The sequence below is a fragment of the Pipistrellus hanaki genome (genome assembly GCF_964339955.1).
Source record: "Pipistrellus hanaki genome assembly, chromosome: 12".
NCBI lineage: Eukaryota > Metazoa > Chordata > Mammalia > Chiroptera > Vespertilionidae > Pipistrellus > Pipistrellus hanaki.
In genome coordinates, this window is record NC_140514.1 from 16,473,423 (window position 1) to 16,491,417 (window position 17,995).

Sequence of the window (17,995 nt, forward strand, 5' to 3'; positions counted from 1 at the left end):
AGAGTAAATGTCATTATTGTCAGAATTGCCTTTTTTTTCAAGGAGCAGTGGGAGAGTTGTTTTGCTTCAAGTGAGAGCAAAGAGCCCTGTGGCTGAATGAGTAGTTCTCTTGCAATACATTTTGCCTAACGGATGGAACATTGAACTTTAGTTTTAATCTGTCACAAACAACGAAACTGGCCTTGACTTGTGAAGCTGACATATACGTACTTGGTCAAGGATGGCCTTGAACGTCATCTCTCCCGATGAAGAAGAACGCAGAAGGGAGGGGCAAAATTTCTCTTTGCTATCACTCTCTTGGTTTCCATTTCAGAGTGAACCCAAGGCTGCACTCTGAACAAGCCGAGCACAGAAGATCAGTGAGAATATGACTTACAACATCTCCTGCAAATTCTGAAGAAACTATCCCTATCTTGAAGTGTCACCAAAAACTGCTGGTAATCGCTGAGCAAGGTCAGTATCAACTAGCAAGATACATGCTTTTCTGAACAAAAACTTAATTTTTCCAACAAAACAGAAAGTTTCTAAGAAGAATTCTGTGTATTAATTAGATAGGATTTTTAAAAATAAATTGATTCAACACTGAATTGCTCAGAGCCATTATATAAATGCTGCTGCTAACTTTTCTTTCATGCATATCTTTCTAAAATGCTATTTTTGATTTATTCAGTACAGGCATATTGGGTCAACTATTTTCTTGTACTTAAGTGCTTAATAATTTATTCCTCGTTCTTAGTCTTATGGAAATAGTTAATAAATGTATCCTCATGCCTTTCCCAAAGAAAGCATTTTTTTTTTTTTTTTTTTTTTTTTTGCCTTGGGAGGTCCAATTTAGTTATAATTATTTTTCAAAACATTTCTGGATCATTTTCTTATGGCCTAAAGAAAAAATAATTTAAATGTATGTAGTAAACACAGTATTATTTTCCCTCTTTTCCTCAAACTGTATTCCCAGCCTAACCTGATAGACCCACAATAACTTTAAACCCTGTAGCTTAGAAAGGCTTACCTGCTATACTAGCAATATTTTGGTTTATTGAAGGATGTTGTAGTGAATCTTTGTAAAATATTTTTATAGCTCCACCCTTATCCACCCCAAAATGTTAAGGCCATTGTCAACATGCATTACAGCAAATCTAATTCCAATGTGTGATAGGTTAGCTTAGCTTTGATAGCACCAAGGTTTTTTTATTTTCTTAGTATCAAAGAAAGCATTTTTTTGCCTTGGCTATGGAAGATTGTAAGGAGGTTTGGCTGCAGCTGAAGTACAGGATGCTGCCCGGAGCAATGGTAGGGAACAGCTGCGAACAAAGGTGGGGCAGATGGAATGCCTCTGGTGCCTGATGCTGGTAAATGCTGCGATGGGGTGTGATGAATTAAAGCGTCTTGATTTGGGTTGCTATAGTATAGCACATCATCAACTGGGCGGCTTCAATAAGCAACAGTTATGTCTCACAACTGCCAGAGGCTGGAGGTCTCCGATCACAGGGACGTGGTTCGGTTCTGGTGAGGATCCTCTTCTGGGTTGCAGGCAGCTCGCTTACGATACCCTCACCTGGTGCGAAGAGCGAGCTCTGGTCTCTTTCTCTTCTTAGAAGGGAATTACCGCAATCCCATCCACGAAGGCTCCAGCCTCAGGACCTAATTGTTTCCCAAAGGCTCCACCTCCAAATACCATTACCCGGGGAGTGAGGCTTAAATACGAATTTGGGGGCGTGGATGCAATTCTTTGGGGAAGCTCTTTGAAGACCATACACTCCTATTAAGGGTGGGGTGAGTCATTTCTTCTTTTTTTAGGTAATCCCTACCACGGTGCGTGATAAAGATAGCTCCTCTCTTTGCTACGTAGTTTTAACTTTACCATGATCTGAGCTCTATCTCTAGATAAATTGTACTGACCAAGGAGCAGAACCAAAGGAATTAGAGGGCAGGCAGACAGGAAGCATCCAGCCATTTTACTCTGTTTCCTGAACTTGAAGAACCAGTGAGTGCCAGCTTGCCAGCACCCACCGCCCTCTTGGAGCAGAGCTGGCAGGGTCCTGCTCTCCGCCCACACCCCGTGCTTGTACTGCGGGCTCCTCTGCGCTGTGCGCTGGGGATGCAGCAGTGAGCGGCTCCCTGGGCTTTTCCCGGGAGAGCTTCAATCTCAAGGGGCTTTAAGCTCCTTTTAAGTTTTGAAGAAACAGTCAACTTGTTTCCCTGTTTCCCTTTCTATCGATATTTTTTTAAAGATGTTTTTATTGATTTCAGAGAGGAAAGGAGAGGGAGAGAGAGAAAAACATCAATGATGAAGAGAGGATCGTTGATCGGCTGCCTCCTGCACACCCTCTACTGGGGATCAGCCCTAGATCTGAGCATGTGCCCCCAATCCGGGACCCTTCAGTCCGCAGGCCTAGGATCTAACCATTGAGCCAAATCGGCCAGGGCCTATTTCTCTTTTCAAATTAAAAAAGCCATTACCGCTAAGCATACCAGGTTTACATTATATGGTATTCTGGTCGAATGGCGTAAATTTCAGCATTGCATTGTAATGTCTTTGCAAACCGTAATAAAATAGCGCTGAACGTGGTTCTCAGAGAAGGGCGTGCCTGCCCACTTGGGCAGCACATACACTAGCATTAACATTAGACTGGCCTGGTGCCTATGCAAGGATGATGCACAGATTCCTGAAGTGTAACATATTTTTTAAAAAAGGAAAAAAGCGGGAAGTGGGGTGAGAGTGCTTTACTAGTTTCAAATATTAGGACAATGGCCAGGCTTACTTATTCTTGAACTTGGCTCCCTTAAAGCTCAAAAGCCATCTTAAGTCTTACTATCCCATAGGATTCCCAGCAGTAGAGTTTTGTGTGGCCTGTAAAACCAGCCTGACAGCTTTTTTTTATGCAGGAGTTGTGGGAAAACACAGAAGGGAGGGAGCGAGAGCAGTTGTTGAGTTTATTTGGCAGAACTTTATTTTCGTTATTATAAGAACCACAGAGAGGGAAGCTCAGTTCTCGAAGGTGAAGATTCTGGGAAGATGGCGGTTTTCATCTAAAGACGGCTTGGGATGGGGAGTAGGGGGAGAGAGGAGCAGGTCGGGGATGGTGCTCATTGGCTCAGTGGATAGAGCATTGTCTGAGGACTGAAAGGTCCCAGGTTTGATTCCGGTCAAGGGCATGTACCTTCGTTGGGGGCACGTCCCGGGTGGGGAGTGTGCAGGAGGCAGCTGGCTGATGTTTCTAACTCTATCCCTCTCTCTAAAAAATCAAAATACATTTTAGGGGGGGGAAAAAAAAGGGACCCTCCCCCCCCCTGTTGTCCATGATCCTTACGAAGCGAGGGGTGGTGTGCATGCACGTGAGCCTAACCAGTGTGCATGAACAACAGGGGGTTGAGGGCACGCGTGGGGAGGGGTTTGGGATGGGAATGGGGGGATAAATATGTGATACCTTAATCAACAAAGTAATTAAAAAATAAAATAAAATGAAGCGAGGGAAGGCGCTGTGGCCGTGATGGTGGAAGACACCTGGCTTGACCCGATGGCGCTGTGTGTGCCCACGAAGGGGCCCCAGCAGGGGTGACGCCGGGGGAGGCGGGGAGCCCGCGCCAGGCCTCCGCCCGGGCGGCCGCGGGGGGGACGCGCTCCGGGGGGGAGGCAGCATCCGGGCTCCGGGGTCCGGCGAGGCCGCGGGCCGGGCGGGCGCAGCCCTCTCCGTGGGCTCCGGGCGCCCGCCCAGGTGAGGTAAAACGCGCGCGGAGAGGCGGGACCCGAGGGCGCGGGCCCGGGCTCCTCCCCCGGCGCCTCCGCGGTCAGGGTCGGGCCGCGGCCGGCGCCGGACTCAGGGCCCGAGGGCTGTGGGGCTCCGGCCGCCGCCTCCCGCTCGCCCGGCCGAGGTCCCCGGTCCCTGGTCCCCGGTCCCCGACGGCAGAGGAGCCCGCGCGGGAGCACAGGTGCGTCCGAGGCGGCGGCGGCGCTCAGGGGCCCGGACGGGACGCGGCCCGGGGTGTGCCGCGGTGGGAAAGCACTTCCGGGTCGCGGCCGCGGCCCCGGCCCGCAGGGCCCTTCTTCCGGCGGCGGAGGGGCGCCCGGGGGATGCAGCCCCGCGGCGGAGGGTGTGTGGGGAGGGATGGGGTGAGCGCTGCCGCCCCGGCGGGTCCTGGCCAACCCCGAGGAGTTTCTGCCGGAGGAAGGTGACCAGCGTCCCGCTTTTTAACACTTTGTCCCGCGTGCCGCGGCGTTTTAAAGAATCTTTAAAAAAAAAAATCGGGACTTTTTTAAAACGCCGCGGGACGCGGGACAAATTGTTGGAAATCGGGACTGTCCCGCCCAAAGCGGGACGTCTGGTCACCTTATCTGGAGGCACTTGTCGCCTCTCACCTGGGCTCCCTCGGTCTCACCTGTCACACATTTTGGTTTTGCTCAAAACACTCGCGTTTCTTGCCTGGTTTACCCCAAACGAAGACTAGATGTTCAGTAGCACAAACATATGCAAAGAAGCCAAACACCAGATAGCCTTAAATTAAAAGGAAATTGTAAAATAGGAAAAGTTGTGAAAACCCGGTGAAATGGCCCTGAGCATCGGTCTGCGGACTGAAAGGTCCCGAGTTGATTCCAGGCAAGGGCATGTACCTTGGTTGTGGGCACATCCCCAGTAGGGAGTGTGCAGGAGGCAGCTGATGGATGTTTCTAACTCTCTATCCCTCTCCCTTTCTCTCTCTCTAAAAAAAAATATATATATATATATATATATATATATATATATATATATATATATATATATATATATATATATATATATATATATAAAATAAAAAACAAACAAATAATAATAATAAATGAAAAAACATGGTGAAATATGAGTGTTAGAAAATACGTAACAGGATCACATTATCCAGGCCGCTGTAGGAAATCTGATCGCTAATTCAAGATCGTAGAGCGATTCCTTGGGAATCTTAAACCTCAGGCTTGTCCTTAACCCAGAATGTCCCATTACCCTCCCTCTCCCCCTCCTCCTCCTGCAAGATTTTTCATTCATCCCTTGGCTTTATCAGTTACATATTTTATGTATTTCCCCTAAGAATCTGCTGATGAATTAAGTGAATATGTGTTAGATATTGCTGAGAGCATTATAATGAACTTAGTAAAGTATAACTTTTATTTAAAAGTTCATTTAAACTAGAACACAAAAATTAAATGTTTTCTGAAGTTAATTTTTCATGACTGTCTACAAAGAAATTTTAATATGAACATTTCTTTCTCGACAAAAACCACATGATTTAACGTATGTGTGGAATTTAATGAGCAAAGTAAACAGACAGACAGCCCTCAGAGAGGAGGTGGGGAGGGTAGGCTGGATGAAAGAAAGTGAAGGGATTAGCCAAAGAACTTATATGCACAGACTATAGTGTAGTGATGGCCAGGCTGAAGGGGGGGCCTGGGAGGAGGTGGGCAAAGGGGGAATGGGGATGGGGACATCTGTAATAGTGTCAACATAACAACAAAGTTAAAAAAAATTTTTTTTGAGTCAACATTTTGATCTATTTCAGTAGAATTCTTGATTCTCATCTCTGAATAACCTTTAATTAATGTATTACACATTAATTTCAGATGGCAAAAATTTAAATTAAAATAATATTTGTCATTTTCCATTGTCATTACAAAAATTTAAATTAAAATAATGTCTGTCATTTTCCATTGTCATTACATTATCTTGTAACCAGAATAATACTTATATCTAATTATATAGTTAATAAATTGTAAAATAATTCTTTTATTGATTGATTTTAGACAGAGGCAGAGAGATCAGGAGAAGCATCACTTGTTGTTCCACTTATTTATGCATTCACTGGTTGGTTCTTCTATGTACCCTGACTGGGGATTGAACCTGAAACCTTGGCCAGGGCCTCTGTTAACATACGTTTAATATTTATATTAAATAGTGAGCATATTTGTAATAGTAGTTTTAACATTTTTCTGCTTCTTTACATGTTTAGTACTTTTTGATTGGATGATCAACACTGATTTTTATGTTGTTGAGATCTTTTTTTTTACTACTTTAAAGAGTATTGACCTTTTCTCTCTCTCTTGAAGGCAGTTAAGTTACTTAAAAATAAGTTTGATCCTTTAATTTAAAGACCATTTTAAAAGCTGTCTGAGGGCAAATCTAAATCACCTTAACTCTAGGGTTAGTTAAGCCCACTACTAAGGGTTGCCAAGGCTTGCCCTGCTGAAAGCCTCACGTATCTTATAAGCACTGAACTCAAACACATCCCAGTTCTGTGTCATCTTTAGGAATGGGTAAGCTAACAGCTCCAGGGAATGGTTCTTTGCCTGGCCCGATGGGGTTTGACTCCGTGCAGTTGCTCACTGGTATTCAATCACAGGTTTAAGGACACTCCAATACCTGCTTCTGGAGCTCTTTCTCTGCATCCCTCGTCATCCTCAGGAGCATGCCGCACAGACTGTAGGTCTGAACTCTGATCTCTGGCCAACTCAGTGAGACCAACAGGCTCTGTTTGGTTTTCCCCTTTAATTACAAACTTGGGGGATTAAAGAATTTACCTCCTTTGTTTCCTTTTCCTCAGGGATCATAGGGGGCAGGGCTGTAATGATCTGCTTTAGAAAGTGTCGGGAAAAATAAAACAATTTACAAATTTTATGTTCTGTTATAGACAGTTTACCATTATTTGTAATGTTCTCCCAACTTGCTCACAAAATTGAATACAAAATAGGGGGAACTGATGGGAAAACCATTTGGGGAACTTCTCAGTCTGTAAAAAAGCCTTATTACATTTTACTCTTAATTACGTAAATTCATCATAGTGCTAATATACTGAGTGCCATTTTAACGTCTCAGAAAGAAAGGGGGCTTTATGTTATTATTTTCCTTTAATGGCCTTTTGACTTTAAGAACAGAGACAAGCAATAAAACTAGTGAAGATGGGATATAAGAATGATTAGGTACATTTAGTCAAAGGAGCTGTGGTTATACGGAATCAGGTGGGCCAAAGCTTGGGCCTTGAATGCAGAAAGTCAGAACAGAGTCAATTAAATGACTTCTTGTTACTTTTTTTAAAAGTTAAACTTTGAGCCCTGGTAGGGTGGCTCAGTTGGTTAGAGCATTATCCCCCCAATGCCAAGGTTGCATGATCCCTGGTCAGGCCACGTACAAGAAGCAACCAGTAAAAGCATGGATAAGTGGGACAACAAAGCTATGTCTCTCTCTCCCCTCCACTTTCTCTCTTTCTAAAACCAATTGAAAACATTTTAAGTTAAAATTTGAAAGAAAGGAAAACATTAAGATCCAGAAAAAAATAGAAATGTAAGCAGCAGAAGATTTCTGGGTCCTAGGAAGGAAGGAGATGAAGGCTGCACCTATGTGAGCATCTCTGCTTTCCATGTTGAAAAAAACGATATGGGAGTTGGGTTAGAAACTTGCCAAAGTTCTCTAATATATTTTGAACCTCAAAGCTCTGGAATTTTAAAATGTTTAGCACTCTAAATACAAATACAAATGTGAACGAGGTGCTAAGGAAGAGCTTCTTTTTGGTTAGATAAGATTAGGTAAGACCTGGACATCAGCATACAGTACTAGTTAATTTTATACAAATAGAAGGTTCAAACACAGTTAAGCATAATTTTATTCATAAATAGTTTTTCCCTCCAGAAATTTATGATGATGCTTTTATCTCTATCACACCCTTTACAAAGATATGGTAGAGAAAATGTCAGATTAGTCATGTAGAATACATTGATGCTTTACAATGGACTTCAATAATATCCTTAAAGTAAATATTTCCATTGGGCCACATCCATTATAAAGGTAATACATTTTAGTTTATGATTTATGATTTATCAATTATTTTTTGTGTCTGTGTGATGATATAGACTTGGATTTTGCTGTTTAAAAAGCTCTGTTTTGTACAAAGTCTGAGACAGCATTCATTTACATTTATGCTTTTTAATTTTAGAAACAAACAAACAGAAAGACAAGAAATGCCTCATTCCACAAACAAAGAACTGGTACTTGGAATCATGGTGGGAACTACTGGAATCAGTTTGCTTCTTTTGTGGTACCACAAGGTTTGTAAACCAAAGACAGCAATGTATTTACCTAAATTCCTTACTCTGGGTAATGCATTTGATTCGGTGACTTTGCAAGATGAGATGCAGAAGGATCAAGGAACAGCAGCGACCTTTCAAGGAAGGCAACTTCAGATACTGGAGAAGTTAAATGAATTACTGACAAATATGGAAGAACTCAGAGAGGAAATCAGAATTCTTAAAGAAACCATTCCAAAGCTGGAGGAATGTGTACGCTGTGAGCTTGGAGGAAAGGCAACAGCTCATAGGATCAGCCCTCAGCACAGAGCTAGGAAAAGAAGGCTTACCACAGTTCAGAGTTCAGGAACAAGCAATAGTTCAGAGGAAGCGGAAAGTGAAGGGGGGTAAGTTTCTTGAAGATGTTTTCCATGTTGAATTGCTTATTGATTGCATTATTACTATTATTGAGGTACTTCCATTATGCCTTCCCAGTCACATATAGAGGTGGGCAAAAGTAGGTAAAGAATAATAATACAATAATTAACAAATAATATAAGGATACATTTTTTGCATACTCAACTGTATTCTGCTACAAACAAGATATAAAAAAGTGATTATTTAGTTGTAATATTATTACATTACAATTAAAACCATATTCAATAAAGGTCAGTATTTAAGCTAGTGTAGACCGCATTGACAAAAAGAATATAAGTAACTTACTAGTGCTAGGTGGTAGCATGTGAGTATTGAAGAAGACCGTATTTGTTAGCTAAAATTTGTAACCTATTTTTATAAGTAGCCACTTATATAAGAATGGTCCAATAAGTTCAATAGAACCTTGTGCGATGATGGAAATGGTCAAATCTGTGCTGTGCGGTGTAGCAGACACTTGAAGTATAGCTAGCATAATGGAGGAACTAATTTTTAAAATTTATTTAATTGTAATTAAATTTAAATTGCCATATGGGACTAATGGCTATTGGATTGGGAAGTGTAGACCTAAAAAGATTTGAGAATGTTCAATCGAGTCACTTTCTTCCTCCCATGGGATAATCCACTGAATTCTAAAACCAAGAATATCCATAATATTGTCTTAGAGGAAAACACAAATGATTCATGAATAAAGAAATTGTGATTGACTAGTTTTTTTGAGGAGCAAAATAGGCAAGTAAGTAAAGCAGCACCAGTGGATATGACAAAGCCCAGATTCTTGAGGGTGGGGACCCCCGTATTTTCATTGCTGTTTTCCTCACATCTGATGTTGCTGGAACACATCTGTACTGGTTAACCTAAAATATGTATTTTTTTTGCTTCTGTTGTTTTGAAAACTTTTTGTAGTTTGTTATTGGATCAGCTCAAATCCTTGACCATGGACTATTTCTTTATATTTACTAAACTGCATTTAGTAACTTCTATCTAGTGAATGAATGAACTCTCTTTCTAAAGGAACTAATGGCGGAAAGGGAAATTCAAAAATAGACTAATAAATTGTTTGGTAATCCCCAAGAAGTATTTTTTCTACCTTTCAAGTCACAAGAGTTTAATATTGTAATGGGAAAAAACAAACAATTTAACATGGTGCTAATTTAGTGATGAACATTGTTGTTTCTTTGCATAATTGGATATATCTGGTAAGCCAATTGTACAATTAACTATAATTAATGTAATAGTTTGAATAATTTACATTCACTACACTCAGATCAGCTAAAGATGTAAATGTACATTACTCTGTAACTGGATTCAGTTCACCAGCTCTGTTTTTTTTTTTTTTTTTTAATATATTTTATTGGTTTTTCATAGAGAGGAAGAGAGAGGGATAGAGAGTTAGAAACATCAATGAGAGAGAATCATCGATCAGCTGCCTCTTGCACACCCCCTACTGGGTATGTGTCCGCAACCAAGGTACATGCCCTTGACCGGAATCGAACCTGGGACCTTTCAGTCCGTAGGCTGATGCTCTATCCACTGAGCCAAACCGGTTTTGGCTCACCAGCTCTGTTTTTGATAATGTGGAAAAACTTGAATTTGTCTATGCAAATTAACTCAGTCAATTATAGTTTAGAACTAGGTTTGTTTGTTTGGCTTTTTTTTTTTAAAGATTCAGTTGCAAAAGATTTCCTTTTGGAAAAGGTACTCATGGATCTTAGTGTGACTTAGGAACAATAGACAACCATCTTACAACACGGGGGGTGGGGGAGGGGAAATAGCAGGTTGCTGGGGAGAGAGCCATGCTCTTTGGGCTTCTTTTTATTTTAATTTATTTTAATTTTTTATTTTTAATACATTTTATTGATTTTTTTTTTCAGAGAGTGATAGAGAGTTAGAAACATCGATGAGAGAGAATCATAGATCAGCTGCCTCTTGCACACCCCCCATTGGGGATGTGCCCACAACCAAGGTATATGCCCCTGACTGGAATCTAACTTGGGACCTTTTAGTCTGCAGGCCGACGCTCCATCCACTGAGCCAAACCGGTTTCGGCTTAAATTGATTTTTAGAGAGAGAGGAAGGGACAGAGAAAGAGGGAGAAACATTGATTGGCTGCTTCCTGCACATCCCCTACCAGAGATCTAGCTGCAACCTGGGCATGTTTACTGACCGGAATCTAACTGGCAACCTTTCGATGCAAGGGACAACACCCAACCAACTGAGCCACACCAGCAGGGCTCCGGGGCTTCTTAAATCTTACACATCTTGCAAGTGTCCTAAGAATGTAAGGCCCTTTTCCCCCCCCCCCCCTTGATACTTAAAAAATTGATACTACTGTTTTAGAGCAGTTTTAGGTTCAGAGAAAAAAATTGAGGGGAAAATACAGAGATTTCCCATATGCCCCTGACCCCACACATGTCCCCCCTCCCCATTACCCCATACCAAAAAAAAAAACTATATTAATACATCATAATCATTCAGAGTTCATAGTTTGCCTTAGGGTTCACTCTTGGTGTTGTACATTCTATGGATTTGGACAAATGTTTAATGACATGAAGCATTATGTTGTGGTATCAGACTATTTTCACTGTCCTAAAAATCCTCTGTGCTCTGCCTGTTCATCGCTTTCTCCCCTCAATCCCTGGAAACCACTCATCTTTTTGCTGTCTCCATAGTCATACCTCTTTCAGAATGTCATATCGTTGGAATCATACAGTATGTTGCCTTTTCAGATCAACTTCCTTCATAATATGTATTTAAGTTTTCTCCACATCTTTTTATGGCTTGACAGTTCACTTTTTTTTTTTTTTTTTTTTTTTTTTTTTTTAAGTGCTGAATAATATCCCATTGTCACCACAGTTTATTTATCCATTAACTTACTGAAGGACATCATGTCATGGTGGATTCCAAGTTTGGGCAATTCTCAAGACAATCACTGTAAACATTCATGCACAGATTTTTGAGTGGACATAAGTTTTTGTCTCATTGGGTAAATACTAAGAAGCATTATTGCTGGGTTGTATAGTAAGAGTATGTTTAGTTTTGTAAGAAACCTTTCAACTGTCTTCACTTCCAACATGAACCACTTGGCACTCCCACCAACAGTGAATGAGGCCTCCTGCTGCTCCACATCCTCATGAGGGTTTTGGTGGTGTCAGTGTTCTGGATGTGACTATTCCTATAGGTGTGCAGTGGTATCTCACTGTTGTTTTAATTCACATTTCTCTGGTGACATATGATGTGGGGCATCTTTTCATACGCTTGTTTGCCATCTGCACATCTTCCTTGGTGAGGTGTCTCGTAAGGTCTTTGGCCCATTTTTAAATCGGGTTGTTCATTTCCTTGTTGTTGAGTTTTAAGAGTTCTTTGTATGTTTTGGATAGCAGTTCTTTTTCAGATATATAGTTTGCAAATATTTTCTCCTAGTCTGTGGCTTTTCATTCTCTTAGCATTGTCTTTCACCGAGCAGAAGCTTATCAATTATTTCCGTCATGAATTGTGCCTTTGGCATGGCATCTCAAAAGTCATTGCCATACCCAAATTTATCTAGGTTTTCTCCACTGTTATCTTCTAGAAGACTTTCAGTTTTGCATTTTCTATTTAGGTCTGCAATCCATTTTGAGATAATTTTTGTTGAAGGATATAAGGTCTACATGGCCCTCCTTTGTCCTGGCCATTTCTCAAGGTTGTGATGAGAAACCTTAAGGAATGAGGGAATGTTTTTGTCCAGGACCAACATCAGGCTTAGCAGATTTACTCACGGCTTGCTATAAAAGTGGTGGGTTCCCAAAGCTCAGTGTTCCTTTCTTTGTAACTCAACTCATCGCGAATGTTAAAGAGTTTCTGGGCCCTGTGCATTGTTCTGGGGAACCGACACAAATATACTGGGTCTCACACTGCTTGATATGCTGTGAGTGATAAAGTCCTTTCTCTCTGACCCAAGAATCATGTGTCTTCAACATCCACGAGACAGTGACAGATTTACTAGCTTGTGTGTAGGGTAAAATAAAACTATAAACTGACCATCAACTGTATGGAGAGAATTGGAGAGTTTTAGGCCTCTGGAAAGGAATTTGTTCCCCAAGGGTTTCCCAAAAGAAGGTTGTTAGGAATGAAACAAAACAGATGAGAGCAGGGTATTCAGGATACTGAGAAGTAAAAAGAAATATAATTTAGAGGGTGTTTTATGCCATGAGTGGCTGCACACATACAGTTATTATGTGGACAGTACTTCAAGTTGGTTTAGAAAAGGAAAATGATTCTGTTAACTTTGCCTTTAAATGGGCATTAAGTTGTTTCAAGGGGTTATAAACAGTGGCTCAGCAGGTCTCCATAATCTACTCATGTGATCCATGCAGTCAGATGGGACACTGTATTGTCAAGATAGATGAAGCAAGGTAGAAGGGGGCAATAGCATTTGCTGTTTAGTTTTGTTTTTTGTTTTTACTTTCTCAGTATATCTTCAGATCAAATTTTATAATAGTCACTTTTCCATATTACTGGATCATGTAAAAACCTGGGGTAAAGCATGCTTGGTGAAAGAAGAATGAGTTAGTACCCTGTTTCCCCGAAAATAAGACAGTGTCTTATATTAATTTTTGCTCCCAAAGATGCGCTAGGTCTTATTTTCAGGGGATGTCTTATTTTTCCATGAAGAAGAATACGGTACACATTTATTGTTAAATGAAAATAAAGGAAATTTATTACCTGTATACGGAACGGTAGTACGATAGTTGTCAACACAAACCAGACAAACTGTGAATCTTACAGTACAGTGGTGCCTCGCATAAAGAACGCCTAGCACAGCGAACGCTGCACACAACGAACTTCATTTCATGATTCATACAACGAACTTCGTTTCACACAACGAAGTCGCCCGAGCTTCCACGACCGCTTTGCCCGAGCTTCCACGACTGCTTCGCCCGAGCTTCCACGATCGCTGCCGATGTATATTGTTATGGGAAAACGCATTTCACATAACGAACTTTTCGCATAACAAACTTGCTCCTGGAACGAATTAAGTTCGTTGTGTGTGGCACCACTGTATCAAGAATTTACTCATTTATTCAATGACAATCATGTCATCATCTTCTGGAACATCATCATAATAATCCAATTCCTGAATTTCCTGCTGAATTTTTTGTGACTCCATTTCTTTCAGAATCAGTGGACCAAATCTCTCGTGTTTAGCAATAGCACTGTCTTTAAATGAGTACTTCTTGTCAAGGTAGCCTGCTCGCAGTGCATTTGCAATGCAACTGTCAGTGATTTTCTCCCATGAATTCTTCATCCAAGTCACAACTTCTTGCAGTTTAGGTTTCACAAAGTTTCCACGCTGATTTCTCTCCATTCTATTTTCAATGTAGTCATTAATTTCCATGCACAAATTGTCTTTGAATGGCTTGTTTATTGCAATATCAAGAGTCTGGAGATAGGCTGTCATTCCTGCGGGAATCATTATCTGATCTATTTTTATTTCGTGAAGAAATGTCTTCATGTCTTTAGCGCAGTGAGTGCTAGCAGACCTCTTTGGCTCCCTCGCATAACAAGCGGCAGCATTAAATCGACCCACTTCCTTATGGCCCAGGCTTTTTCAGTTTCAAGAATAAAAACGCCCAAAGCATGTTCAATCTTTTCCTTCTTGCCCTTAGAAATGATTAAAGGTGGGATTTTAGTGCCATCCAGACGAATTGCTAAAATACAAGAAATATGTGCACTTTCGTAAGCAGTGGAGGGAATGTACACTAAGGAGGCACCCCGCTGTTCAATTGTTGTTTGAGATGATTGGCCCATAAACACTGCAGTTTCATCCATAGCAATCATGTTGGAAAGATTGTATTTAGAGAAGTCAGCATCATCAATGAAGGACTTGAATGCAAGTGCTCGCTTAATAACTTGAGTATCTTACAACCTAAACAATGTTGTAGATCTTCTTAAAGACAGTTCACTTCGCTGAAGGAAATTATCCAGCCAGCGTTGTGATGCTTTGAAGTCTTCGGGGGCTATGTCAAACTGTGGTGCCATTGCAAGGGCAAATTCTTGAATCTGAGCCCTATTCACAACCAAAGCCTTTGCTCTCCTGTCAACAACCCATTCACAGATCAGGTCTTCCAGCTCTGAAAATAATGGTTGCCGACCTGATACACACTTGTGCTTTATAGCAATTCCCTTGTCCACTTGTTCAATGAGGTTACCATACTCTGCTCGCCATTTTCGGACCAATCGGATACTCAACATCTTCTCTTTGCAGAAAGCAGTAAGACTTTGGCCCCAAGAGTCTTCCATGATTCCTTTCTTGTACTCCACGGAGTAGCTTTTTCTTTTTGTGCTCATTTCTAGGGGTAAAAAAAAGGAATTGGGGTATCAAGGTGGGGGGAGGGGGATCACTTAAAATGACACGGGGGGGATCAGAGGGGGGAATCAAAATAGTACAGGAGAATCAGAGGGGGGATTACCATTTTAATAACCCCTTTTGATCCTCCTGTGTCATTTTGATTGCCCCCTCTGATCCTCCTGTGTCATTTTAAGTGATCCCCCTCCCCCCCACCCCTATGCCACTTAACACCTTCACCAGACATCCCCCCTACCCCTTTATCAGACATTTACCCCCTGGGGACTGTCACTGGGCTTGCTGGGGCCTGGATCTGGGCTGGAGCAGGGACTGCCACTGACTGAGAACCTTCAGTCATCATGAGGGCAGCGGCGAGCATCAAGTAGTGTCACCAGAGACAGACCAGCACTCACCACCTTCTCCGCGTCCCATCCGCTCTAATCCTCCTGTTCTTCTACACGCACCTGCGAAATTCTCTTCCTCTCTCCCGCCCGGTGCTCACCGCTCACCGACCTGCACTCCGCCTCCACACAGCAGTGACGTCAGGACTCTGCATAACGTCACTGGTTGCTAGACACCAGTCTGGGCGGCCCTAGTGACCAGTTTACGGTAAATTAATTTTCATTCTGAGACAGAGCTTGGGGGGCCTTATTTTTGGGGGGATGCCTTATATTTCACTCAGAAGGAAACCTGTAAGTAGGTCTTATTTTCGGAGGATGTTTTATTTTCGGGGAAACACGGTAGGCCAGGGGTATGGAGAGCAGCCAGTAGGAGAGACAGTCCCAAGTAAAGGATTGTGCAGATATACATGGAGTGGCCAGGCCCAGTGCATGAATTCATGCATGGCTGGGGTCTGGCCAGCCTGGCCAGGGGGAGGGGACATGTGCAGTTGGCCAGCCTGCCTGCTGGTGGAACTCCTGGTCAATGGGACTATTTGCATATTAGCCTTTTATTATATAGGATATACTCTGAGTGGCCAGACTATTTTGCATTCAGAGATCATAATATTCTGGCCACTCAAGTGTATATGTTATGGCCTTCATTTTGCTGTTTTCTCATCACTTGATTTGTTGGATGACTCCTTGAACATGACAAAGTTAGAATATTCCACAGTCATGTGGATTGGAGCTTTTCAGAAAGGTGAGCCGCAGGACAATTTTATTCTAATCTGACGTCATTAGATTCTAGAGTCTACTTGTCATCACATTCTGTGCTATTGCCAGGTTAATTCTACAAGCAACTTAAACATTCAGTCTTCTGACCTGTTCCACCCACACAGGCATTTTATGGCTTAAAAATGATGGCTTAGAAAGGAAGGGAGAGATTTATTTTTGATTAAGTGTAATATGGGAAAATGTGTAAGGTAAGCCTTTAAAAAGAAAAATAAATAAATCTTTCTCTGTATATTTATGTGCTTAAGCTCATTGATATATTCATAAGCCAAGCTTTAATGCTTCGTTTAGTTTCCCACTGTAACTGAATAACTGGGATATCTGGATATTTATCTGAAATAGTCTTGCGAGTGATTCTGTTTAATCTGTGGTTCATATTTTAAAATGCATGAGTCATTTTACTGACTCCTATCACTAGAGGAATTTAATATTTGCAAACAGATATTATGGCTTATTACTTTGAAGATGGAAAGTTCTACCTTCTCCTTCAGGGGATCCTTTAGTTTTGTGCCCTATCATGTGTCTCCCTGATCTTTCTCTCTGCCTGCTTCTCTAAGTCTTTCAACTTATCTTCCCCAAGGTTTAATAGACTGGGCAGGTACAGAGAGGTAGAGACAATTTTTTAGACTTAGCATCCTTTTGGATACTTCAGTGTGACCATCCACGTTAGCTGCCCTAGTTTTCTATTTCCCTATTGTTTCCGTATTGATAAGGCGGATAGTACCCTTCAGGAGGCTTGGGAGGTTTCCACATTGGCTGCCTATTTTTTTTTTTTCTCATCTGACACTTTTCTCACTCTAGCTGCTTCAAAAAGGAACAGAACTTCCAACAAAATTGCCCTGCCATTCAAGTTACTGAAGACCCCTTGCATCATGGGACCTATCCTGTTTCTCGCCAACTTAATTTTCTTACTGCCCCTTCAAGCCACTTTAAAATACGAAAAGTCAGTATAAGGAGAGGAAGTAATTTCACTACATCATCAACTATATCTTTGTCATCTTCCTCTGATAGAAGACTTTCTTTATTTGGTAAACTTCCAAAAAGCATTGGTTCCCTTCAGCGTCAACAAAGCAGAGCTAACTTTGAATCTGAAGACAAAAGCAGCGTCATTGAACTAAAACCTTGCTCAGAGCATTTTGCTTTTAGATCCCGGAGACGTTTCTCTACCCCTAAACTAAGTATAATCTCCTGTTATGAAAGTGCTATGTGTATTGATCTTCAATCAAGTGGTGAGAATGTAGTGGATCCAAATGAAATTGAAACAGCTTCTAAAATCTCAAATAACGTTGATGTTGAAAAATATCTAAGTTCTTGTCCTCCTGACTATAACACTAGACATTTTCTAAATTTTGACACAAAATCTCGTTCCTCCGCACTTAGAGATAGCCACGGACAACCAACCTTCCTTTCTCTCCCACCTCTCATTTCCCAGTCTTTGATAAGAGACAGTGACAGTGATACACAAGAAAGAAGAAGTCAACCAAAGGAGGAGGTCCTTCCTGCTGATTTGCCAAGTCACAGTGCAAGTCAACCCCCAGCTGTGACCTCTGGAAACACGACTTCTGATCCCCATCAAGTTGCTTCGCCTTATAAACACCCTAAGAAATTTACCCCAGTTCTAAAAGAAGTTACAGATTCCTTTGATGATGGAAATAATGCTAAGTCATCTGAAGATGCAGACAAATCTTCACCTAGTGAAATTCCTAACTTAAGGTCACCTCAGATTTTAACCTCCCTTAGAAGGGCAGCTCAAATCAGAAGTTTTCCTATCCGGCATACTCTGTAGTCTGTAGAAATCACTTCTCAGTTTTCACCGAAACCTCCTCCCTCACTAAGCTTCACTACATTTTCTGAAAAGGATTGCCATGTTGCAATCTATATTTAATTTTAATTTCTGTGTTTTCTGAAAAATAGTTCATTAATATTATTGGAATATGGAAGTCAAACATAATGCATGTGTTTCAGGGTTTTAACAGGTTTCCTAGATTGGCTGGTCCCAAATTTCTGAGTGACTGTTGTAATACATTTGTGGTCTGAAAA

General features: G+C 41.5%; 1 protein-coding gene across 4 annotated transcripts in view; it reads left to right on the top strand.

Annotated features, from left to right (window-relative positions):
* The first annotated feature begins 291 nt into the window (after positions 1-291).
* The window catches only part of RMDN2 (regulator of microtubule dynamics 2), a 35,510-nt gene continuing 17,806 nt past the window's right edge, over positions 292-17,995 (top strand). The window contains exons 1-2 of one of the 4 annotated variants that reach the window (XM_084901457.1): positions 292-457; positions 7,951-8,427. In XM_084901457.1, the coding sequence (XP_084757583.1) occupies positions 7,976-8,427 (452 nt within the window). In that variant the 5' untranslated portion in view covers positions 292-457; positions 7,951-7,975. Of the gene's footprint in view, positions 458-3,642; positions 3,717-3,785; positions 3,935-7,950; positions 8,428-17,995 lie in introns of those variants that run through there. The other 3 variants (XM_084901456.1, XM_084901455.1, XM_084901454.1) reach the window with 3 other exon arrangements.